This window comes from Passer domesticus, chromosome 2, assembly GCF_036417665.1.
Source record: "Passer domesticus isolate bPasDom1 chromosome 2, bPasDom1.hap1, whole genome shotgun sequence".
Classification (NCBI taxonomy): Eukaryota; Metazoa; Chordata; class Aves; order Passeriformes; family Passeridae; genus Passer; species Passer domesticus.
In genome coordinates this window covers 20,068,771-20,094,905 of record NC_087475.1, presented here as the reverse complement: position 1 = coordinate 20,094,905, position 26,135 = coordinate 20,068,771, and the positions used below count along the sequence as shown (strand labels likewise).

At 39.6% G+C, this 26,135-nt stretch overlaps 1 protein-coding gene across 2 annotated transcripts; it reads left to right on the top strand.

The window, feature by feature from the left end:
- The first annotated feature begins 644 nt into the window (after nucleotides 1-644).
- Nucleotides 645-23,033, top strand: MSL3 (MSL complex subunit 3). 2 transcript variants are annotated; one of them, XM_064407710.1, is made up of 13 exons: nucleotides 645-677; nucleotides 5,181-5,263; nucleotides 5,841-5,936; nucleotides 6,499-6,599; nucleotides 7,479-7,570; nucleotides 8,254-8,376; nucleotides 8,836-8,996; nucleotides 10,897-11,055; nucleotides 11,315-11,577; nucleotides 11,946-12,055; nucleotides 12,246-12,345; nucleotides 12,776-12,860; nucleotides 22,130-23,033. In XM_064407710.1, exons 1-13 carry the CDS (start codon nucleotides 660-662, stop codon nucleotides 22,227-22,229), a joined length of 1,491 nt encoding a protein of 496 aa, XP_064263780.1. In that variant the 5' UTR covers nucleotides 645-659; the 3' UTR covers nucleotides 22,230-23,033. The 2 variants fall into 2 exon arrangements, with proteins under 2 accessions (XP_064263780.1, XP_064263779.1); XM_064407709.1 differs by lacking the exon at nucleotides 645-677 and adding an exon at nucleotides 3,080-3,354.
- Nucleotides 23,034-26,135: the final 3,102 nt, after the last annotated feature.

The following is a 26,135-nucleotide window of genomic DNA, read 5'->3' as shown; positions in this document are numbered from 1 at the left end:
AAGCAGGGCAGATTCAAACAACAGCAACTAACAGAATGCATATTGCCTCTCGCCAGACTAACTGGGTGTGTCTTTGGGCTGCTATCACCTTTGTGTTTGCCTGCGGAGGTACTTTGAGAAGCCCGGCAGCAGCAGACGTGCGGCTGAAGCTGAGCTCTCACACAGCCTAACCGCGGCAGTGAAGGCTCCGCGCAGCGCAGATCGTGGGCGGGCCGCCGGCACCCCTGTTCCCCGCACAGCGCAAACCTCGGTGTTCCAAGTGAGCTGCGAAGGAAGGATGGAGGCAGGGAATTCTCCTCTTTCGGGGACCCCGACACCTCTTCCCCGCGGGGCCAGGGCGCCCGCCGCAGGACTACAGCTCCCAGCGAGCCTTGCGCCGCCTCCATCTTCCCCCTCACACACGGCGCGGGTTGCGAGGTTGAAACACAGCGCCTTGTTAAAATAAAACCAGTCCTTGAGCAAAACTTTCTCAGAGTGTGCTTTGAGCCTGCGGGGAGGCGCACAGCTGAAATAGATCCTCCAATTAGCCGAATTAGCCCTCATGATCTCGTTGGGTTCACTTTGGCAAGAGGCCGGAGTCTCCACTGCCGGGCTGCTCTGTCTCCCAGAGGAGCTGTAAATCTGCTTTTCTTTCCTGGAGGCGATGTAGTGTCCTGGGAATGTCCTCAAAATACGTGGTGGGTCAGCTCATCTCCTGCTTCAGCAATATTTAGCAAACCCTGCCGCTGGCCTCTCCCACCGCCCACCCCCCTTCACTGTTCCTCAGTGTCTGGGATGGCGCTCCTGAGGATTGCGCTGCCCGACATTGCTCTGCTGCCTGTGCCTTCTCCTTGCTGTAAACTTGCTGCCTGTGAGTGAGGAGCTGTAGTTCAAGCTTTGCTAAACCTCCTATATCTATACCGGGCCTTTTGTTTATGTGCTCTACATGGCAGGAACAACTCACGGTAGGTGCTACACGGGCAGTACGTACATACACACACAAACATCATTTGCCAGGTGGCTGTTGCTCTATATTTTTGATTTTGGGCAGCCATTTGGCAGTTTTCACTATGGAGAACTCAGTACCTTTGAAAAGTCCATGTTCTGTATTTTATCTAGAAGTAGGCATTGCCTGGGTAGCATTATCACGGGTTTTCCATAAACACACCAACATTTCTCCTCTTCCGCCTCCCTTTGGATGGATCTTAGTTAAGCACAGCTCACATACAGGATTTTGAAAGCCCTGCTAGAGGAGGAGCCTTGGTAGGAGATCTGACAAGGCTGGGGATCTGCAGGCTAGGATTATCTACAGCAAGGTGGCTCAGGGAGATAAGGATGGATGTACATGTGCATCTATCCCAGAATGGGAGCAGGGAGAGAGTAGACAGGGCAACAACTGGATCTCAAATGCTGTGGCAGAGAGCTGTATGTAAGTATTAGGAGACCCAAGCAGAAAGAAATTAGAATCAAAAGATTTGAGGAGTAGATTGGGTGGGAGGCATGAAAGTGAGATGAGGTGACCTAGGAGAAGCTGAGACAAACAAGAAGCAGAGTCTGCAAGTGGACATCAGTGGGGAGGAAGGAAAAGGAGGAATCTAGGAGGCAGTGTGGAAATACATAAGCTGTTTAGAAGAAGCAGAAGTGGTGTGAAGCTTCTCTTCTGTGAGTACTCTTAACACCAGGTTGGAGGCAGGGACACAAGCACTAGTTGATGATTCTCCTTCCCTTTTTTTTTTTGTTTGTTTGTTGCTGTTTCCCCCCATTTTTAAAGCATGGTAGTCCCTTGGAAGCAGTTTTGTTCTCCAAAAAAAAAAAAAAGTAACTTAAGTAACACTTCCTGCACTTTTGGAGCCTGTTTCCATCGATGGGCTCCGAACAATTTCAGGAATGCTTCCTTAATTTCTCTCACTCTTTTCCATCAATTGGCTTCTCTCACTCCACCCAGTTTTAGCAGCAGGTTTACAGGCTTTTCTTACCATTCCCACTATAAAAATATGTATGTTTTGAATAAAAAGAAACTGAATACTCAGTCCATCCTATCCTAAGGAGCAGTCACCTTCTCAGAATCTTGTTTTCTGAGTACTCCCTATCACTTTTTACCATCAGAAACTTTCTGGTAATACACTAGAATTACGTGTTCTATCCCATGGAATTCCTTACAGCTTCCAGCTTTGCTATCAGTGACTGGAAAAAAGATATGAGGATTCAAACTCCTCTTCCCCTTAGCACCAAACTAATGTATGCACAGTTGCACAGTCTAGTGTCATCCATCTCCTGAACAGCTTCCGCAGAAAAACAACTTCAGAAATGCGAAATAATATCAAATTAAGTGGTCTTTCCACAAGGCTGGCTAAGCCCAGGCCTCCCAGCCCTGTTATGGTCTTGTGTAAATCAGAAATCCAGAACTGGCATAAAAACTGCAACAGCCTGAGGGAGCATCTAATAACATCGTGTGGGAAACTGCAGCATTCCCCTGGCTGAACCCCATGAGGTCCCTTCCAGGCATCAGTCAGCATAAACTGGCAAGAAAGCTGTGTATTGATTTTGATTATCTGCACTATATGTGTGCTTGCAAAATCTGAAATTAAACAGCAGATTGGGTTTCTAGTCCCAACACCCTATTTATTTCTGGTTTTATTTTCCTGAAGGAAGGTTGAAAGAACCACAGAGAGCAAAACAAACCTTGCGGGAGGTTACAATGTACACAAAGCCATCTTGGGAGTAGGGGCGGTTCTTCGCTCAGCAGAGAACGCGGGAAAGAGGATGAGGAATGGGAACGTCTGCTGATGTTTGGGGGAAGCAGCAGCAGAGAGAAGGGCAGCTGTTGTTTTCACTTAACCCTCACCCGCACCCCGCTCCGCTGGCGGACACAGGCCCAGCGCACGCCCCGGCTCCCACGGCACTGAGGCACCGCCGCCACGGCCGGGAGCTCTCGGCTCCTCCAGGGACTCCCCTGGCCCAGGGCAGGCAGCCGTCCCTCCGCCCGGCGGGACGCGTCCCCCACGCCGCCGCCGCCCCTCCCGCCGCCGGCTCCCGCACCCCGCGTGACCGGCGGGGCGGGCACGGGCAGGCACAGGCGGGCGGGCCGTCCCCACAGCGCCCGGGGCCGAACGCCGCTCCCGCTCCGAGGGCAGGGGAAGCCGGGCGCTGTATCCCCGCTCCGTCCCGGCCGCCCGCCCCCGCCGGAGGAGCCGGGGGCGGGGCGGGGCCGGGCCGTCCGCGGCGCCTCCCCGCGGGAGCGGGCGGGGCTCCTCTCCTTTGCGCCATGATGAACAAATGACCTCGCGGGGAATGAAATTTAAGTTCCACCGGGGAGAGAGAGTTCTCTGCTTCGAGCCCGACCCCACCAAAGCCAAAGTGCTCTATGATGCCAAGGTGACCGGCCGCGCGCGCTCCTGCCTCCCCCTCCCGCGTCTCCCCGGGCGGGAGGGCGCGGGGCGGGGCCGGCGCGCGGCCCGCCCGCTCCCGTTACGGCTCCTGCTCTCCCGTTACCGCTCCCGCCGGGCGCTGGGCGCGCCCCCGGGCGGGAGGCGGCGCGGGAAGCGGCTGTGGGCCCGGCCGGGGAGGCGGCTCCGCCGGCAGCCGCACTTGTTGCGGGAAGCGGGTGCTGGCCCGGGGAGGAGGGAGCAGGCGGGGAGGCCGCGGTGCGGGGCCGCCACGGGGCAGGGAGACGAAGCGAGGCGGTGCCGTCCCCGCCGGACCTGGCCTCCCTCCGTTGTTGCTCTCCGCGGGCGGCTCAGGCCGGTGCCCCGGTGGGGCTCAGCTCTCTCCCCGCTCCACGGGAGCCCCGGGGTGGGGAGTGCGCGTAGCAGCTGCTTGCGAGCCTCTGGGCCTTGCCCGCGCTGGCTGCAGGGGCCATGGGGCCTGCCTGTCGCGGCAGGTAGACCGCGGGGCCGCCGAGCGCCTCAGGCAGCGTCTGCCGCGCTCCGCGCCTTCCGTTCTTGGCTGAGCACCTGCGAAGTAATTCTGAAGTCTTACTGCCACCCCTGCAGTTTTGTAGCGTAGCTGGATTTATTTCCCCCCACGCTTTCCCACGCTTACTGCCCGCCCTTCTGCGTTTCAGAAAGGTATAAATGGTACCGCTGGTGAAGGAGAATATACGGAAATAGGAGAGTAAACAGTGCGCGGTGGGCCATAGGTGTTGCACTAAGAGGTGACTGCCTCAATTAGGGCCTAACCGTAAGAGTAGTGAGAGTAATGATAGAGCTTTATGTAAATATAGGATATCACAAGATTATTTTTCAATCTTAAACCATCTGTGTCCGACTTAGAAACAGAGTTCTGTGTGGTTTTTTGTTACAGAGAGGGATAAAAAAGAAAGTGTTGTAACTGGATTCTTGATGAAATTAGTACTTTTTGCTGCAGGTTTGTGAGTTGTGCTTATCTGTGTTTCTCCTAATCTTTGATTAGGAATGCCACCGTCCCGTAATATTTCGGGCTGCCCTTTTGTTTCTACATTTACTCCTGTGTCATGACAACCCAACCTGGCTGCTGTATTTGCTGTCCCTATAAACCTATAACCTGAGTACAAAAATGCATAGTACCTTTTCTTCTTTACGGTCAAGTTCCCTAAACAGCATAACCATCTGTGACTAGTTCTTAATTTCTGGACAGCCAAATTAAACCATCACTGTAGCCTAAGTACTGATAGGGATCTATTGAAAGTCTCTCAAGTGCAGGCACCATATCTTTTTCTTCTGAGGTGCAGGCCCTTTCAGACTGGCCATTGCACATTTGTGAAAATGGAAGAAAACAAGGGTTGAGATATTCCCAAAGCCTGTTAATGTTTGGTGGCTGAGAGTCTGTGGTGTTCAACAGAGCAGTATTTCTGAGGTTTATGTATAGAGAACTGAGTTTCCTGCTTAGGGGGCTTGAGCAGACAGCACAGGGGAGAAAGTGTAAGCAGCCCAAATCTGCATATCTGTTTGATGTCTCCCTTTGTCTGTCTTGAAGGCATGAGACCTTTGAGGATAGGACAAAGAGAGTGAGCAGTCTGCAATGTTAAGAGTAGCTAACAAGAAAGCTAGGTTTTCTAATCATATAATCCTTATCTTCTGTTCATGTCAATATTAACTGGCAAAATATCAAGTTTATTTAATTTTCTTTGCTTTCTTTCTTTCTTTGTGCATAAAATTTCTAAATACCCAAAGGCTTACTTTTGCTCAAGCTTTTTAATATGTACCATTCAATATTTGTTTCAGATTGTTGATATTGTTGTTGGAAAAGATGAGAAAGGCAGAAAGATTCCAGAATATCTGATCCATTTTAACGGTTGGAACAGAAGGTAAGAACATATATGTGTGGTTTCAGTTCTTCCATTTCTTCTATTTTATTTTGCAAGGACAGGCTTTGCATAGAATATCGAGGGACCAATGTTTGCAGGAGTATTTTTGTTTTTGTGAATGCCTTTAATATTCTTGCTCATGTTGACATTGGTCTGTATCCATAAATTTCAGTGAATCGGTTTGATAGATATGAGTTTAAACCTTATGGGCTATCTGTCTGTGGCATATACTTATGGCACCTAAGTTTCCATTAATAAAAGGTTTATGCTTTGTTAAATCTAGCTCTGGATTTTTTGATTATCAGGGTCAGTACATGAGTGTAGTGTCTTGACTGTGATTGATAGTATGTGTCAGTGCTAGAAATGCTGTTTTGGGTTACGTCAAGTCTTGAGAGATTTTAGATGGCAACGTGAGAGCTGAAGCCATGTGAACAGAGAAAAGGCCAGACCTTGTGATGCAGATGTTTTGAATCACACTACACAAGTCCTTTGTAGACTTAAAGTATATTAATTCATTGGTAATCATGAGTGGCATATATTCATAGTAATTTTGTACTTTCTTTTGACCTGTCCTTAGCTGGGATAGATGGGCAGCTGAAGATCATGTTCTTCGGGATACAGACGAAAACCGCAGATTACAGCGTAAATTGGCACGGAAGGCTGTGGCTCGCATGTAAGGAATCCTTTTGGCTTCAAAATAGATTCATTTTCAGATTCAGACAAATACATCCAGGTGTCTACATTTGCCCTTGGTGTCTGAGCTCATGCTGTAGGTGATAGATATATGCATAACACAGTGCATTCTAGAGAGCTACTCTAAGCTAGAGACCTGTGGATTGTTATTAACAGTCTAAAAGACTTAACAGCTTTTATGTTAGCTATGTTGTTATTCTTAACTATTGCTGTGAAATGCCTGTGTATTGGATCTGCATCTTCCCAAAGAAATGTACTTGCAAAATACTTTAGGAAAACCTGAAGTATTTTTGAGACAAAGGCAATAATCTAATATTGGTTAGCCATGGCTAGAGGATCTGCCTGAGAACATGAATGTGTGGTAGTGTACAGACATTGGGGAATCCACTCTCAAATAAGCATTGTCCAAATGTTTTCAACTTTAATTAATGAGAATAACGCAAACATAGGTTTCATGTGCATTTACACATAATCAAATTAGTTAGGATAAATGAATGAAATAATATTACCCAAATGTCAGTGAACCATTTTATGTTCTGTAGGAGAAGAAAGGGAAGAAAGAAGAGACGCTGCAGGTTGCCTGGTGTTGACTCTGTGTTAAAAAGCCTTCCTGCTGAAGAAAATGATGAGAGTAGCGAAAACTGTGAGTTTGTTTTCATCCTTTGGTAACTGGTGGGATGCCTTGACCTGGGGATAAGTGCGTGCTGTCACTTGCCATGGGAGTGTAATGGTCCTACCTGAAATATACAAAGGCAGTCATGTGAAGAGTGAGAACTATGTTTCATAATAAGCATCTGTTAATATCTATTTTCTTCTTGTAATCCAGCTGCTTCTCCTTGCATTTCTTCTACTCAACTGTTCTAATCAGCAATTTCAGAGCTTAATGCTGTTTTCTTTAGTGTAGTATTAATAGGTGTGAGAAGCGCTGACATTTCTTTGTTTGATGTAAGGAAACACATTTCCCTGCTAGTATTTGTGTGTGTTTGAGGGCAATAAGAAAATTTTTTTCCCTAGTCTACCTCACACAAAGGTCTGTTTCTTGTCAGCTGACTGGCTGATTTCACTTTCAAGCCAGATTTTTAATTTCCTGCATTTTCCTTTGTGACTAGAAAGCCAGCAGGAACATTGGCTGGCACTTAACTGATGTTCTGGGAACTGCTGCTGCACAGATTCATGCCTTTTGATGGAATGATTAATATGTTAATCCCCTGTGCAGAACTAAAGTCCAATGAAAATGTGGGTGCTCAGGAATGTAGAGATCTTTTAAAAGTGAGTGTTTTTCAATTAGAGAAGAGTCAAGAAGACTTCCTATTAACTCATCTTACATGTTTAAAATATTTGTAGTGGGCTGTAAATAATGTATGTTTAATTCAGTTAGGATTACTCATCCTCATTAAATATAACAAGATAATTGTGTTTTTTTAGTGGGTTGGGTTTTTTGCTTTTTTGTGTTGAGGCCTCAAACCAATTGGTCATAAGCTCTGTAATGTAATAATAAATATGTGAAATCTCTTTTATGCAGCTATAAGTAGTTCTTCGTCTGATGACAGTGATGAAGGAACAGATGAAGAAATAAAAAGTGAAGAAAGTGACATAGATGAGAGGACAGAAATGGTATTTTTGTGTGTTCTTTAGTTAATAGAATTTAAACATCTGCACTTGAAACTCCGGAAAAATTGAAGTAGATGAAATATATGCCACAACTGGTAATTTAGCTGGAATTAAAAGCATAATTTTCTTATTCCTGGTGTTTATTGCGATTGTGATTTTGAAAATTATACAATGTCATTTTCTCATAGAACTGTATGATATTATGCTAAAAATACACATTTGTTTCTTTCCTTCTCATTCGATACAAAAGGCTTATGTAGCAGAATAGATTTTCCACTTTTGTGGGTGCTGCTGTCTATGCAGGTTGGACAATCCCAGGATGTTTGTCTTTTATTTTACTGTGAAACAGACATGTCAATCCTGGTCTTAAGTTAAAACATAGAGAGGATTGTTTTCAAGAAAAAAACATTTATTTTTCTGCAGTAAAGAGCTGATCTGAAGATGTGTAGACTTTAACTACTACAGTGTGTGCTATCTGAATCAGCAACACCTAACAAATTTTAGTTTTTTTAGTTAAATACTTAAGAGAACGCTAAATTAAAAAAAAGGTTTAAAAAAATGAATTTGCAGATGTTTTCAAGAGCAGTATTGTTAGAGAGTTTAAGGCTGTTATCCATTTGTGTCTTTACTATTGAAGTTCTTTTTTCACAACTGATATGTTGTTTTCTTTCGCTGATCTGTTGTAGAAAGAAGAACAAGATACTCATACAAAAAGGGACATGGAAGAAAGAGCAATAAGCATTGAAATTCCTGAAGTCTTGAAAAAGAAGCTTGAGGAAGACTGCTACTATATTAATAGAAGAAAAAGGGTATAAAATAAAAGTTGGGGCTCTAATGTGCATGGGGGTGTGAGGAGGGTGTCAAAAGTAGTTTTTGTTTATACAACTCCTGGAGGTTTTTAACTTCACCTTTTTATGTTCATGTTGAGTTCAGACAGGGCAAGGAGGAATACAAAGAGGTGGGGAGTAGAGTTCTCTATAGCTGTAACAGTGGCTTGTCATATTTAGCAGTGTACTGTTGTGGTTCCTGATTGTGCTTTAGAATGCAGTTTGCTTTTGACATCTGGAAATGCAGCAGACTTGTTAATCTGAAATGTTTCTTGTTTCTCCTGATGTTGATAAAAATGCAGTTTAAGGTTGAAATGATACAGTCCTGAATTTGCTTTATGCAGTAGATATTTACTAAATAAGTTACAACTAATAACTAGTAATTAAATTAGTTACAACTTACTGTTTTTATAAGACATTAATTTGTTGTTTCTTTTTCAGCTAGTGAAGCTTCCTTGCCAGACAAATATAATAACCATCTTGGAGTCATATGTAAAACACTTTGCAATTAATGCTGCTTTTTCAGCCAATGAAAGGTCTCGGCACCATCAGATGACTCCACATGCTAATATGAATCTTCATTATGTGCCACCAGAGAAGAAGTGAGTAATCTTTAGTCTACTGCTGTTGTCACAAGAAGAATGAACTTAAATTCTGTGTTGTTTTATGGTTGTTCACTTCTGTGAGCTTATACCACACTGTATATCTATTTACAGGGCACAAAGTATTTGATAGCTAACTATAGCAGAGTAACACTGATAATTTGTTTATCATTGAGAGAGTCCCTATACACTGAAAAGTCATTATGCAAAAGTATCAATATCCTGTTCTATCATCTAAATTCTTACAAATATTGAGATCCATTTGGAAGAATGTGTTGCTGTTGTCAATGTGGAGAATTTCATATCTGATATAAGAATACCCTGCTTAGATAAACTTGAACAGGTTCACGTTTTAAAAAGGATAAAAATACAAACACTTACAAAGAATTCCAAGGGCAAGTTGAGTGTTTGTTTTAAATGGGTATATGATCTTAAATCCTAGAGTTAGTATGTAGAGAAAACGTGGTAACACAAATCCTGGTTTGTTGAAATTTGTGTTTTAGTCTGTTTTCTCAGCTGGGCTGTATGTTCTTCTACCATGTTACAAATGCATTGACCATGCATGTTTGCAGTGTGGTGGTTTTTGATTGTTTTGGGGATTTTTTCTCTTATGTTAAAGATTTTTGATATTAGATGAGACTGCTTCTGTCTAAGTACAATGGGGTGAAATCTTGTTATTTTATTGAGAAATCCTGACTTGTGTCACTGTTCTATTTTGATGGTGTGTAGTTATGCTATTCCTTGCAATATTTTAGCCTGAGTGTCTTCTTTTATGTTGGTGTCATTCATTCCTTGACAGATTGACACTTTTCCTTCTTTGTAGTATAATCTCCCAAACAAAAGGTTAGATAAAATATCAGAAATATGAACAGAAGGTTTTACACACATTATGATTTTTACAGGTTGATGTTCAAGTCACTTCCTCAATAAAAACAGTGCTTTAGTAAAAAATTCGGTATAGTTTCAGTAATCATTAAGTGGGAGAGATTCAGCTGACATCTTCATTGTATTTGCCTTAATGGTTATTTACCTTCTTGGATTTATAGAATTTCTACACATGATGGTCCCCTGACCCAATTCATGTGTAGTAGTTTTAGTAGGTGATATGAAATATTGGAAGTTTGGAATTTCAAACATGGATCATTTTGGCAGAATCAAATTCTGTTACCATGTACATATATGCACTTGAAATAATGAGAGGGGAAGATCTTCACAAAGGTGAGAGATGTTGCAGGTGTGCTGCACTCTGTGTTCTTGGTTCTTGTAACAGCTCTTGTGCTCATCACCTAACCTTGTAAGTCTTTCACACAGACCTGAAACTGAAATTCCTGGTAGCCTCCAAGTGTAGTGCTCTGATTAGCAGAGCAGACCATTGGAAACTGCTCTCCCATGCAAATGTATCTGGTTTTGTTGGTTCACTGGATATCTCTTGAGCACAGCCTTAACTGCATCTTAGTGGCTATAGGTCAAATTCTGCTTATGCCTTTTGACTGAATCCAGAGATTCAGTCTCTTTAATACTTACTTTTTCTGGCAGGTGCCTCTTTTTTCAGTGTAGTGAACTTGGACAACCAAGATAATGTTTACCTAAAAAACACCTGACTAATTTTATTTACTCCACAGTAGATTTTATTAGTTTAGTGAATAGTGTCATACAACAGTTGTGTGATTTTTGTTTGAGGTTATGAAGCAGACCTTTTAAAAAGACTTGTATTTCTGAAGTTAACAAGAGCAATCGCTATCTTTTTAAGTGTGTTTTTCACCACTTATCATTACTTAGTGATTGAATCAGCATATTGTAGTTATGATGTTAATGGACTGTATTAAAGAGCAATTTTGTGCAACTATGCTGAAAAATAGTGCCATGCAACTAAGAAATTCATAATTTTTTTCCCCTCTAGTGTCGAGCTATGTAAAGAGATGGTGGATGGGCTGAGAATAACCTTTGACTTCACACTTCCCTTAATTTTGCTCTATCCTTATGAACAAGCCCAGTTTAAGAAGGTGACTTCATCAAAATTCTTTCTTCCTATCAAAGAAAACTCAACAAATACTAACAGGTAGGTTAGATATAAGAAGTTTAATACTGCTTATCTCAGAAGGTAGGCGAATGTTACGGTTTTTAACTTTGATTTGAAGATAAGTATATATCTGGAAAATAGAATTTAATAGAAGAACTCATTGCTATGTAATAGTTACTGGGAGGAGATTGTCTTATCTGAATAAAAGTGTTCAATAACATCTGTAAAACTAGAATAATTTCTTTTGTGGCTAGAGCCCTGACCTCTTCAATTCTGTAATCCTGCCCTAATTTCCTAGAAATCAGGAGGAACTTTCCCCAAGCCCTCCTCTGCTGAATCCACCCACGCCTCAGTCGACTGACAGCCAGCCCACCACAGGGGAGCCAGCCACGCCGAAGAGGCGGAAAGCCGAACCCGAGATCCTGCAGTCGCTGAGGCGTTCGACGCGCCACAGCTCCAACTGCGACAGGCTGTCAGAGAGCAGCGCGTCCCCGCAGCCGAAACGGCGGCACCTCGAGACCCCCGCCTCCATGCCAAAGCTCTTCTTGCACCTGGAAAAAAGTAGGTTTTTCTTTTTACATTGTGGGTCTAAACAGAGCTGAAAGTTCTGTTCTTTTAGTGCTGAATGGGCTGTAAACTCAGTGAAAGAAATGGAAGTCATTCACTTTTTGTATCAATTCTTTAACTCTGAGGCCTTATTACCAAAGAGAGAAATACAAAGCAATATTGTCAGTACTCTGGTATATTTTTCCACAGAATGCAATAAGCTGCTTTTCTGAAAATCTATTTTAGGATAACTTTTATTGAATTTCAGTGTTTAAGACTTCAGACATTTTAGCAGCAGGCTTTAGATGCATTTAATAGCTTATAGATACAAGTAGTAAAATTTCTCTTATTTCTTTTGTTTTGTTTTTCCTTTCATTTTGAAGAAACCCCTGTCCATAGTGGGTCGTCTTCACCTATAACTCTGACTCCTAGCAAAGAAGGGAGCACGGTGTTTACTGGCTTTGAAGGTAGAAGAAACAACGAATTGAATGAGGTAACAGATTTCGATGTTACTGTTCTAGATTCAAGGATTAAAAGTTTTGTGGACCTCAGAGTATGGCTACAGAAGAAAAGATTTTGTTGGTATTACTTATTTCATCTTTGAATTTGAAGTTCTGTACAGTCTAAATTATTTATGATGCTATAAAGTTTTCATAACCGGTATTTTCTTATTTTATCTGTAGGTTTTGTCCTGGAAATTGATGCCAGAGAATTATCCACCAAGTGATCAACCACCACCTCCCTCATATATCTATGGATCTCAACATTTGCTGAGGATGTTTGGTAAACTAATGCAAAATTCTCTGCTCAAAGTTGCTTTATATTTTTTTTCCAGTCCTGATATCAGAGTGATTTTTCTGTTTACTTTATTAAATTTATCTTTGTTCTTGGAGGAATGTACATTTTAATCTGTTTGGAACTTTTAGGCTATTCATAAGTTTGGTTATCTTTTATTGGCTCTGTAAGCCTTCATTTAAGAAAGGCAAAGCAATGTTACTTCCACTACACTGTCAAACATCATTAAACCCAGCAGCATTCACCTTCTCAGCATGTTTCTATTTAGTAAGGCTTTGAAAGATCAAAAGTAACTTGCAAGGAAAAGTGGGGTCTGTGGTGAGAAGAAATTTTTATATTCTTTTCTGTGTAGTGGATAAAAGTAATTTGAAGTTGCATGTCCAAGAAGAGGTATAAACATTATTTCTTTTATTCACAGTAAAACTACCAGAAATACTGGGGAAGATGTGCTTTCCTGACAAAAACCTAAAGGCTTTAGTAAAACACTTCGAGATGTTTCTGAGGTAATGTGACGTAATGTACCACAGCAGTATTTCTATTGTTACATAGATCTAAATATCCTAGAATGGCAAAGAGAGTTTAAAATAAGATACTAATTTTCTATAACCACAAGATTATGATAAAATTAGTATACCATTTTAACAATAGCAATTTAAGTAAAGATGAATATAAGATTTTTTAATTTTTTAATTCCAGTTGAAGGGAATCACAATTTTCTACTTTGAATTTTCATAACACATTGATACAGAACTGAAGTATGAAAGTTTGTTGATATGTATAAAATGGCCAGTCTGACTTGGTTAAGTATAAGCATGTTTAATGAAGAAATGCAGAGTCTGCATTGGTATTTTTTATCAATATTAGCAGGGGGAGAAATTTGTGCTTTAAAATGTGTTTTTAATTATAGTGATTTCTTAAATGTCTGTCTTAACTGAGCTTTGAACAGAAAGGTTTCTCTGATGCAGTCAGTGGTTTGTAGGGATACACCACTCTGTGTGACCACACTAGCTCCACCACTGGAGTCTGTAAGGTCATACCTGCACCCTGATCAGATGGGTTTATCAGGTACTGTCATTAGTATTTCTGCATGACATTGAGGATGTGGTTAGATATCTTGTGTTGGTGCTGTGTTGTGCACCATCAGTACACTGGGAAACAAAATTACCAAGGAAAACTTTTGGGAGAAGGTGTTGTAGAGGGTAATGGAACAGATATGGAAATTATAACTTAAATTGGGTCAGGGACTTCAGTAGCCACTTAGGGAAAGGTAACACAACACCAGCATAAAAAAACAAACTTGCATTACACATCAGGGAGATGAAAGCTTTAAAATGCTTTTACTTTAATTGCTTATTGAAAATAAAAGATGTTTCCAATGTCAAAGTTTCTACAATACACAATTTTTCTCTGTGAGCAGTTAATTGTCAAATTTTACTGATTCCATTTTGAATCTCTTTTGTCAGATCCTTGTTGGCATTCAAAATACCTTTAAATTAAACAGGACAGAATTAAAGTTCATTGTTGGAAGACTGTTTTTGCTTGGAGTGAATATTTTTAGGGAGCTTAACTCACTGTGGATCAGATCAGTTTTTATCAGACTTCTGCCTGTTCAGATTCTTCTGTGTTGATCAGAGCAGATCTCTGTTCTTTAGTGTCTTTAATACCATGTTTTCATATCCATTCTATAGATAAGCTTTAATGGATTAGAACAGACGAAAGGAGAAACATGTCCCCTACACCCCATAAAATAAAGGTTGCATATTGGAAAAGGGTTGTTTAAGGGAACTGAAACTTCTAGTGATAGTATCTGTATGTGTTGTACTTTTCCATCTGAACGTTTCATTAAAATGTGTAGTCATCTATAAATAGAAATAAAATAAATCATGTTTTCACGTCAGCATTTTTAGGGGAGGTAGAACTGTGCTTTTGAAGCAAATCTCTCAGTAGCTCCCCCTTTCCATACTTTGTGTCATGGTGGAGAGTCCTCCAAATACACAACCTGCATTCCTTTCAGAAAACACTTAACCAGAGGTGTGCTTCACTCCTTGAGGCCAGGCTACAACAAAACCAAAATGAGCCCCACAAGGCAAGCATCATGTGTCTATCATGTATCTGTTACAGCAAAATATTTGAAGGCTGTGTTTTTTCAAGCAGTTTCTTTTTTGGCAGTGTCAAGAAAGCTTCAAAGTTACAGTTACTGCTGTAGAGGAAGCATTTGATCTTAGGTAGCTTTGGAATAAATACTTAGTTTACTTTCCTTGTCAGCTTTGCTACTGGGCAACAGAAACCAGTGCAAACTATTAGATACTTTTTTTTCAACATGTATTCACTTGGTGCTTTGGAAAGTTTTTCATTTGGGTGTTTATTTCTTCATGCTGCTTGTCATTGAAAGTCATCAAACAGTTATTTTCTAGACAATTGTTTGTGTATGATTTTTATCACAGAAGTAGTTCTGCATTATCTGTTTCTAATCACAAGACAATTTGAGTTTGAGGTGACATCTTTTTCTGAGGCCTGGAAAATAGAATAGATGTTCCCAACAATGTCAGAGTGAATATAAAAGCAAACCTCTACTCGAAAGCTTTCAGGTACACAATATGGCGAAAACCGCACGTGGTATAGTAATTCCACAATTTTTATAAAGTCAGTTAATTAGTATACTTACCACATATTGTTCAATTAAAAGGTTAGTTGGTTAGGTAATAATCCCTGGGGTCTTGCCCCTCTGAAGGCAGAGGTTTCTTTTGCTTCACTTTTTTTGTGTCTAGTCTAGATTCTGGTTGAAAAACAGAATGTCTGTGTAGTTGGTTCTCCTCTTGAGGCAAGACTAAACACTAAGGTTGGCTTATAGTTTCTAAACGTAGGGAAGAAAGGTAGGAAAATTGCTAGAAACAGCAGCCATGCTTTAGCAATCTACAAAGTTACAAATACATGAAAGATACAAAAAGCTAAAAATCTTTAGGCATCAGTATTTGTTCTTCAATTTTCACATTCTGTCTTCCCCTTTTTGGGAATTAAAGGATTAATGGATGATTATTATAAATACTTTATATCAATTCTGTTCTGGCTTCACTTTTGAACAGTAAGGTCTTCCCTACAACATCTGTATGCATTATGTAATAGCTGCCAGTTTACTTAGGACTGCTTAATTTTTTTTTGGTTTTTTTTTTTTTTTTTAGTGAACTACTCTTAAGTGAGAAGCTGAAGTACTCTCCTTTTCTTTATTGCTCTAATAGCAGACAAAGGATTGATGGGTTTGCTTGCTTTAATTAAACTACTCCTGAATCTTCTTTGATGTCTAGTAGAGTAGTCCAAGCATTAGTGGTTTATGTATTCTTAAATAAAACTTTCCTGCAGTACACATCTGATTTAGTTCTTGCACAGATACTGATATAATTTTGAATTATGATTTTGTGCCTAAAATTTATAGTTTACCATTTATACTATTAATCTCCCATGGGCTGAGAAACTGAGATTTATGTAATGTAATACTTTTTCTGGGAGCTTGTTGTCTTGAGTTTACTTAGCTCATGATAGATGCATTAAATTAGCTTTGAGATGCTACATGGATAATAATTTTCCAGTTATGCCCTCAGACTGCTCTTAGACAACATTTTTCTCAATTTCCCAGACAACATATATTTTTAAGGAATGTATGAAATGCATCTTTTTGACTTTCTTGTTAAGTAGAAACTCTACCCTCTGTACTTAGTCCAGCTTTCTACAAGCATGCAAAATGAAAATTTTTTCATGGAGAACAGGAAAGTTTATTTCTCACTAATAGAATTTGCAGAAGAAAATCAGATTCTCAAATTAAGTGTAAAACTCTGAATCTTAAATTATTTAATTCTGAAATGATTCATAGTACTTGCAGTCTAAAATTAGACACACCAGTTGGTTTCACTGAATTTCACTTAGTGCACATTTAGTCTTTAGGACCAAGCAGTGGGAGCTAATGCTTTAGCTGGTACTTACTGGTGCTAACTGGTAATTGGACTAGTAAAAGACCCCTGATTAAATCTTCTTGCCTGTTAATAGCTTTAGAGTAAGAGAAAGTATTAGCTTTAAACTAATTCCATTATTTCAGCCACTTTTGAAATAAAATGCTGCATATGCTCTATTTTACAATTTCCTGGCATTGTAAGGTGCCTAACAAGCCTCCAGAGGTTGCCTCAGTGGTGACGAATGACTGGCAGGAAGGTGCCTGTTTCTGTTTTGCTGTTTCCATTAATTTGCACACGGCCTTGGCTTGGAAAACTGTTTTGGAATCACAGGCCCTCTCCCAAGTCTGTTAACCAATAGAAGCTTCTTAAGAGTTAGGAGGAGGATACAGTAAGTCTGTCTTTGCAAGAGCAAGACCCATCTTCACTGAGGTAATTTCAGAGAATGTCATTTGCATTTTGGTAAAAAAGGCAAAATGAAGTGGTACAGAAAAGCATAGACAGATATTTCGAATTTGATGAAATACAGAGAAATAAATAAGTGATGAAATACTTCTAAAATATTGCTTCTAAAATTTCTAGTAAGTCTCTTTTTAGATGATTAGTGTATTAGTTCAGATTATGGAGAGCTAATAGTCAAATATTTTAGTTTTGTTAAAAACCCACAGGTATTTCAGACTCAGTATTTCCTTTAAGCTTAGATCTCATTTTTTCCCCCTGATGCTCTAAAATCTGCTTGTATCTGTTGTGTCACTCTGCTCCATGGGTAGAAAAATATTTTGATACTGTTGAGTTTTTCTGAGAAGGAAGCCAAATCAGAGGACTGTAATAATAAAATGTGTATATACAAAGATGACAAGTTGTTTTGAGTAACCTTAAGAAATAGATCTCTGGTGCTGACAGCATATTTTGAGTGTAGTAATTTTATTCTATATAACTGCAGTGGTGAATTATCACCACTAGTCTGTGCTAATGTACAATTATGAGAGATTATTTTTGTCTGAGAATGAAAAAATTAAGCAGTGCAAATGGTGAATGGATTAGAAGACATCTTTAGTAAGGCAGAGTTGCTTTATGATAGAGTTTGTTGTGAGTCATTGTGGCTTCAGTTGCAAAAGGGCAAGTGATTAAAAATCACATTCTGAAAGATGGAAAAGAATGCAATTGTGCCAGTGTTTCTTACATTGTATTATTAACTGATTAGTATTGTTGAATTACACTGGGTTTTTTTCTCTCAATTTTTTGGATTAACCAGTTACTTGGTTGTGACACACTAGAAAAGTTAATGGAATTGGAACCTAAATGTGAAAAAATCAAGTTTCTGAGTATAAATGGAGATGTGGGTTTAGAGGGCACAAACATGTAAATCAACATTTTTTTCCAAGTTTTGAAATACTTTGAACTGAAGGAATTCTCTTTGCACAGTTGAGTAGAAAGTTAATTACCATTTTGGGCCCTCTCAAACTTTTGGCACCTGTAGAGAGAATGTTTCTTAGTGAGTACCTGGTATTGTGCAGGTTCTTGCTTTCAGTGGGCTTTGTTGGCTGCTTGGTCTACAGAATGTGCTCATTGGTGCTTATTGTCCATGACTAAGGGTTTGTTGCATTGCCAGAAACTGTTCCTGAAACTCTCCATAGATTGCTTCTCTTCCTTCTGCTTTCCAAATCATCAGGTTCCTGGGAATTTGAATGAGCATATTGCTAGTCAATAGCTGAGGTGTGGATCATGTATCTACATGTAGAGGTTGCCCCAAGTCCTTTAAATGTGTTATGGTAGCTTTTTTAGAAGGCAGCTCTAGGGTCACAGGGTCTTCATCCTCAAGACAAGCCAAGGACTCCTGTATTAAGCTCTTGTAGGACTGTTTTCCCAAAAGGTCTTTGGGAAAATTAAATCCTCACTCACTCAATCTGATTTTTGGAAATATTATGATGGTAGCTTGGCATCTTCAGGGTTCTCCACACTTCCTCTTAAAAGGCCAAGGAATATTATCTCAGTTTCTATATATCAGTGAGTGATGAGTCCAGTCAACAAAACAGGCCATTTTATTCCTTTAGCATGGTTCTTGAGCCACTGGGTATTGGAATAAACATCTGAAACCTCAATTGACTTCTTCTGTTGACTGCAATGGGGTTGTGATGGCCTTTGTTATCTTTTACCCTGTACAGCCTTCCAGATGGAGAAAGGCCTATAAATTGGGAAGGGGTGAGGGTCAGATGGTGGCATATATTTTTTTGTGAACCTAAAGCCTTTTAGTTTTCAAATCCTACATTTGAGTAGTAGTGTCAGAGATGAGGTAACTTCTTAATCTGCAAATGACATTTCTTTTGATGAGGTGACTCACGGAGTTAGGAATCATAATGGTCTTCTAGCAAATTTAGATAGATCATTACAGTAACCTTTCAAACAGGTCACTGATCTCATCAAAGCGTCTGCTCACCTTTTAAAATTCTGTGGCAGAAGTGTGTAGGGTCACCTTCCTGGAAACTTTTCCTTTGGACACTATCTTCTTATACATTAATGGCTGAGGATGTCTTTCTAAAAACTAAGGTTTTAGAAAGACATCCTCTTTGTCATTTTCACACTTTCTGGGCTGTCCCTAATTTTATTCATGTGATGGTAGCTGACATTTAAAAGAATTATTTTTCTTCATTCAGAGACTTCCAGTAATAAATTTTGTTGGTGGTATCAAGACAAGGCCCACCAGAGTATGCTCTTAAAATAACTCATACTAATTCAGTGACTCTTACTGAGATATGTTCATGATGTGTGTCAAATGGCCTTCTAATGTGGACAGTGATAATTCAGTTCTTCTTTTTGATAGATCTGCCTGTTTAAGTCACTCAGATGGTAGTGTATTTGTGAGGCTATTGCTTGCTTAAAACACCCACACTTGAAGATCAGAACATAGCTTGAAGAATTCCTAAGTTGCCCACATCTTTTTCCCTTGTCTCCATCCTCTCTAGACCTTTCTGAAGTGTTGCCCTTCTAGGAACCTGTGGTAGGGAGGAAAATAACTGCATTGTGCCATGTTCGCTAAGCATGAGTTTGTTTTTGTGGACATTCATGATGAAAAATGCATGCAGTCTCAAATCAATGTGGACTGTGCATCCCAGAATTGGTTGCTCATCAGCAGTCTCACTGTGTAGATGTATGCATATGAACTCTGTAAAAAGTATAGAAATGAAAAAGGCAATAATGCAACAGGTAACTGAATGGATCAGATTTGTAAGTTAAAAATGATGAAAAAATTTCTGAATAGCTTGATAGCAATATGCTTTGTATCTGTTGCTGAACATTGTCTCTGTCTGCTAATTACAGCTCCCTCTGTCTTTAAATCTTGGCTCATGACTTTCAGGTAACAGTGTAATTGATCTTGGTGCTGTTTTAGCTTGTCCAAGAGCAAAGCAATAGTAAAATATCTGGTAGGCAAAGGTCTTAGGAGACTCCTAATATTTCAGTGCCAGTGTTCTGCACTGTGATGTCTTTCGAATAGCAGCTTCAAGAAGGGCCCCTGCTCTTTGTATGCAGGTATAGAAGAGACTGGGAAAGAGGCTGACTGTGTTCCTTCAGTAGTTTTCTCCTACTTCTCTGCAGAAAATAATTTGTTTGCTAGCTCTGGGGTATTTTGCTTTCCACAACTGTTACATGAAGAACAGGGAGATGTATATTTGACTGTGTGCATTCTGCCCTTTTTTGAGTTGTAGCTGTGGCGCACCATCTCAGCTAAATTTCTCATCAGTACCAGCTGTCACTTCAGCATGCACCAAACTGGCATGTATGACTGATTTCAGCAAAAGTCAGGAAATTTGTAAGAGAAAGTGAACCTGTTTCCCATTACTTGCCATTAAAATTCTTGGAACTGTCAGCTACCCAAATGCCCTCTGAGGGTTCTTTTAAAACATATTACCCTGTATGATCTAGCTCTTAGTACTGTGTTTTACTGAATGTTATGCAAAGATGCTAAGATTTTCATCAGCCCCTGTAATTTTTTAATGTCTTGGAGTCATTAATGTGTGTTAATGAAGAATTATTAATTATAATTAATTAAATACCACTTGTGACTCAACCTTATACAATCTAAATACATTCAAAGTTAGGTCCAAGCCTGTTAAGTTCGAGGCTTTTCCACACTTGCTTCATACCAACCCCTCATCCTAGAAAGTGATTTGTAGCTAACTGAAATCAGAGGTCATAGTGGTTGGTGATTTGGGTATTTTATTAGCTTCTAAATTGCTATAATTTGAGTATTCCTTTTTAGTGGTTTGAAACATTTTACATCAGAAACCATTTAGGACCCTCTATATACTGTTAATTGCAGAGCTGCTGTGAAAGAAGGAAGTATGGAAGAAGCTGACAATGTGCCTTCTAAATTAATGGTGACACCATGAAGGATTGATTTATTCTAAAAGAGTTTCTATTTCTCACTGTTTTTTTAGAGTTAGTAGGATGTAACTAGTTATTCCTCCAGTTTAGTACTTATTTGATGCCTGTGTTCAAGTGCAAGGATTGGGGGAAAATCAACCCTTTTTCATTTATCTGCAATTTTGTACTGTCACTGTTTGCTATGAGCTCTGAGCAATTAATATATTTGTTATTAAATTTAAAGTGCTTCATTTAGAGGATCTTGCCAGTATTCCTTGATGCTTTGGCTCTCTGTAGATCAAAGGACATGCCTAGTTCAGGCAGTGCAGCAGTGAGTGAGGTTGGAGAAAGCCTGTAGTTTTTATGCTATTCACATGAAGATTTTTTTTTAATTTAGACTTTCTGTGTCCAAAGTGTTGACTATGCAAAACCGATATTTTCAGCTTCCAATAGTGAAGTCATCGCCCCAGCCACTGTTCCTTGAGAGAACACAGATTCTGTAAATGACATTGTTTTCTGTTGTTTGTTTTGTTTCCTACTAGTAAAACATGTAGCTAGCATTTTGCCATGTTTATTGATGCTGATCTTTAATATCCAGGTATTTTTGAAGGTCTGTGTTTTCTTCTGAAGTACAGCTTGAATGTAATCTTGAGTTTAATAACTGTTTTGCCCTTTTGCCTCCATTTGTATACCCAGTGTCTTTGAAATCAAAAGAAGGAGCAGAGAGCTTATATACATTTCAGCTGTTTGTTACTGGTGTTCATAGCAGCACTGTTTATTTTCATTTTCAGTCCTAAACCAAAGAAACTGTTGTGTGTTAGGAGAGCAGGAAAGCATTATAAAATATTGTGTGCTTGGTGTGTGCTTGCCGACCATTTTGTGGAAATAGGAAATTAAAAAACTGAATTTGCAAAGGATGTATTTTGTCATTGAAACCCATATTTAAGTCAGGTACTCCTGGAAGATGGAGACCCTAAAGGCACATGAACATATGAAAAGTCATAGCTTTACTTGCCTTAAAAGATATAGTTTGACTTAATGGCTGCTGGCTATTTGTATAAGATACTGACAAAGTGATAACTGAAAATACTGGTTTGGGCATAAATGAAAGGAGTATGTTGAGCAGGCAACTTAGAGAAGTTGCAGGAAGATAACTTCTTTTTCCTTCTCTGCTAGTTCTTTGAATTCTTTTTCCAAGTATAGGTTTAACTTTCAGAATTTTTTTTGTTATTGAGCTTGAGGGGTTTTTTCTAGTGCTTGTTGGATTTCAGAATGCTAGAAGAAGACTGTTTCTTACTATGTGAAACTTGTAAAAAATAGGGCAAATTCTTTGTATGCCAAATTTCAAAGAGTAATAATTCTTAATTCCCAGGCTGTGTTTTTGCTGAGCTTAAAAATCAATTTGAAAAAAGCTTTTCTCTTAAATGTTTAATATTGTTCTTTTTTTTTTGTATGTGCTTTCTTCTCAGGTTTTTAGCTGAATACCATGATGATTTCTTCCCAGAATCTGCTTATGTAGCTGCATGTGAAGCCTACTACAGTACTAAAAATCCTCGGGCCATCTACTGAAGCTATTAATAAGGATTAAATCCTACTATACATAGCCCATGACAATGCTATTCTGCTACATGGCTACAAGATGAGAAAGAAATTAAAACAACTTCTGGAGTTGAAGACATTGGAAAATATCTTTATGATGGTTGGATTACTTAGGAATGGAGAACTACTTTTCAGAGATGTGTACAGACAGTGGTGTGAGTCACTTAGAGGGTTGGATATAAATCTGACTCCAGATGAATGAAGAAGCCTTGTTCTGACTTTACTGCACAGGACTACTCAGAGTAGTAAAAAGCAAAGGAGGCAAAAGCAGATGCATTGGCAACAGGACATTCTCATGAAGATAAATCACCATGCTGTGTTTCATTGTAGCTCAGCCTCTCCTGCGTGAGAAATAAGACTTGACTAAATAGTTACATGAAGAGAATTTGTGACTGGTACCTTATGGATTGTTTTCCTCAAAAATTACATTTCATCTGTGGAACTGTCATGATAGAAAGGATTGCTTAATGTAAAGGTGGCTTTGCTGTTTGACTAGTGTGACATCTGCCTCAAAAATGACTTTGTTGCTTGAATGAAAGATGTGTTGCTGACTTTGCATTTTGCAAAGGTGTATATAGACCTTTCCTGGTAAAGCTGACAGGGTTCTGAGCAGACCATACACAGCCAGGGATTCAGCACTTACCTGGCAATAAATGATTTCCAGAGCCGTTATGAAAGAACTGATTTTCCACAAGTAAATGGGAAAGTCAGTGAAGTCATTGCAGTTTAATTGGCAAACACTTATTTTCTTAATAAAGTTCACAGTGGCTGCTGTGTGGATGTGTGATTTTGACTGTCTAAAACATCTTGTTTGTGCTCAATTAGTATTTTTGAGGGTGCTAAGTGTGCATATAATGAGAGGTGGGAGCACTGACAACATATGGAGAGGAGCCCTTTCTGTATCATTGGATGTTCTTCTGCAGACTTGAAGGATGTCTCTTTAGACATTTTTAGACACTTTGGCTCTGGAAATAGCAGTTCAGTGAGAACTGAGTTCCTACAAATGTGACAACACTTTCAGTAGAAATTAATTGAAACATAATTCTTGGTGTGGAAACCGCATGCAGGACTTAGAACACTGGCCTTCAAAATCCTTGGCTGTGTCAAGATAGACACAGATTTTAAAAGCACTAAGAGAAAACAGGACTCTTGTTTACAGACTGCATTAATCACTCTTGGTTCAGAAAACTTTCACCTATAATGTAGAGCTCAAGTTTCCTTACATTTGTGCAAACTGCTAATTTGAAGGCATCATCTTTCAAACATAAATGGCAAGCTTAGGCTAAGAGGCCAAAAGAGATGTAAAATCTGCTGTTGATATTAATTGTCACTTTTCAAAGTTCTGTAGTGTGCTCAAGCTTATGAATTCAAAAGATTAGGATTACTCAGGTTTTAGTAATTTAGGTTCTCCTTTTTAGAAAAACTTCTATGAAGAGTCTGCTGAACTCAGTTGTTGTTAAACCAGTGGCATGGATGCATGCAGCTTTGGTGATTGTTAATTCTAAAAATTGCCATTTAGCAGTGCTACTCTTTTTTAAACATGTTTCTCTTGTACCAAGAAAACTCCATATTTGTAAGCTTTCATCATTCTCAAATGACAGAAGTTTTGAATCTCTAGCAGAATCCATGTACATCAAAATTTTGCCAACATGTTTCATTCTAGGTTTAAATGCTGTTTGTCTAAAAGACAATTCAACAAAATATGAACAAACTGTCTAACACGAGATTAGTCTAGGAATGCTGCCTGAAGCTTCAAAATGAATCCTTTCTATTTTAAGAATGCTCATGTATAATAGGACAGATCTGGTTTTGTTCCATTTTTTACACTTGTGAGTATAAGACACGTTATGAATTGAGTCCTGTTGTGTAACTGTGTTTAACTGTGTTGAAATGAAAATTTCTGCATCAAGGGGTCAGGAGTACTGGTGGTATTGCCTTGTGGAGATGCTCAAAAGATGTGAGGGGGAAAAAATTCTGATGGTCCAGTTATAGTGTAGTCTTTGTGAACAAAATTTTTCATAAAATTCTTTTGAGGCTGCTGTTGGATATAGTATTACAAAATATCTTACTCTCATAAAAGTTAGAAGCTTTTCTCCAACGTTGTACCTCTTTGTGCTTCTTGACACTTCTAATTGATATAATTTTTATATTTGAATATATATTTGGATTTTAAAAGTTTAGGTTTATACATTCAATTACAGTAATATGCAACTTTGGCATCCCTCTTTACTGTCACTCTTCTTTTATGACATTCAAAATTTTAATACCTGATTTTAAAATTTTTTAAGCTGCAGCAGTGGGAGACAGTTGCAAAAACTTGAAACAGAGTGCTCAAGAGGCACATTTCTTACTAGTCTTCAAATATATAGAGACTTACCAGAGTGGACCCCAAAATTCACTTGGAATGTAATGTTCAAGGGTTTTTGAACTCAGGAAGCTTAATAATGTAGTCATAGAGCCAGTGTGAATCTGAAGGAACTCTTTGAATGTCCTTGACTGATCAGATACATGATGGGATCCACATCCATCTGAGGTGATGAAAGATGCACTTTACTATTTGTCATTATTTAGTTGCTCTTTATAGAGTTACTCATACTGTGTTTTCTAACCTGATTGAGTCAAAATGGTGTGGACTAACTGGAGGAATATGAAAGCCTGACTGAAGCAGGCTACAGGAGCCTTCAGAGGAGTGAGTCTGCCAGCAGACTTCAGAGACAGTCCCCTGCAGCAGAGCAGCTGAGCTGAGGAAGCAGGTTAATGGGCAGTGATAGTTCACACCAACATACCTGTTTGTACAAGTCACACGTGCTCTGTTTCCAAGGGAAGGCAGTTTTGATTGTGTATGTCAGGAAATTATCCCACTGTAATCACAGTGCATACTTACACTGGTAAGTCTCCATGCTGGAGTCCTGCACTTCCCTTCAAGAGTGGGGTGCTCCCGTAGTGGGTGTGATGTTGGGTTTTGGATGTGACTGTTCTTGGGAAAAGGCAGAGGAGAGCAATTGCAGCCTCGGCTCAGAAGCAGGTGGTGCAGCTGATGGGTGGGAAGAGAGCTGCCACCTGCGTGCCCAAGGTGCTTGGGCTGCACTCGTGGGACTCATTTCAGTACCTGCTCTGACCTGGCACAGGAAGGTGCCTGAGGAACTTTACATGGTGCCACAGACTATGAAAATGACCTTATGTTAAGTGCTTTGCATAGACAGTAAAGTTTACCAAAGAAGAATAAACAAAATATAACTTTAATATTCTTCTGTTTTATTCCTGATTTTAAGCTTGATTCTGTACCTATCATCCTCCAGGAAAAAAAGAAGAAAATCAATACTGTTCTTTCAAGTGCACTGTCTAGAATTGCCATGTTGCCTTTCATTTTGCTATTGTGTTTTTCAAGCTCCTATTTTAAAGCTCAGGCTTTCATGGGGGTCCTTTTCAACTGAGATAATGAATGTAAATGTGACCAAGTGCTAATTAAGAATATGTTCCATGTCCCGTTCTGAAAGCTTATGCACATGTTAGGGTTTCCCTTGGCACTTGGTGTGGGCTAACAGCAAATGTGTCGTCACCCCTTAGGTCAGGAATGTTTGATAGGAATTTGTCAAACACTAGTGTAGGATAACCTTGCTCGGGATTATGCTGAGAGAAATGTCTGCAGTCAAGGAGGAAATAAAAAGCTGATTGGAAGTAAAAAGCTGTTACTGCTTTTCATGTTTATATCATCAAAAATGTTATCAACATATTTGGGAAGAATGCCGGGGAGATTGTTATTAGAGTTAAAATGTATATGTGCATATTAAATCCTTAATTTTGTAAAAATTACACATTTTCTCCACTGGCATCTTTAGCACTTCTTCCAAAAATATGTATACTGGGGTGGAAATA

Bases quoted from the DNA above. Each gene is read 5' to 3' on its own strand.
- MSL3 (XM_064407709.1), top strand. From the start codon at position 3,256: ATGACCTCGCGGGGAATGAAATTTAAGTTCCACCGGGGAGAGAGAGTT. The intron at 5,264-5,840 runs GTAAGAACATAT...ACCTGTCCTTAG, and splicing joins TTTAACGGTTGGAACAGAAG to CTGGGATAGATGGGCAGCTG. The intron at 11,056-11,314 runs GTAGGTTAGATA...CTAATTTCCTAG, and splicing joins AACTCAACAAATACTAACAG to AAATCAGGAGGAACTTTCCC.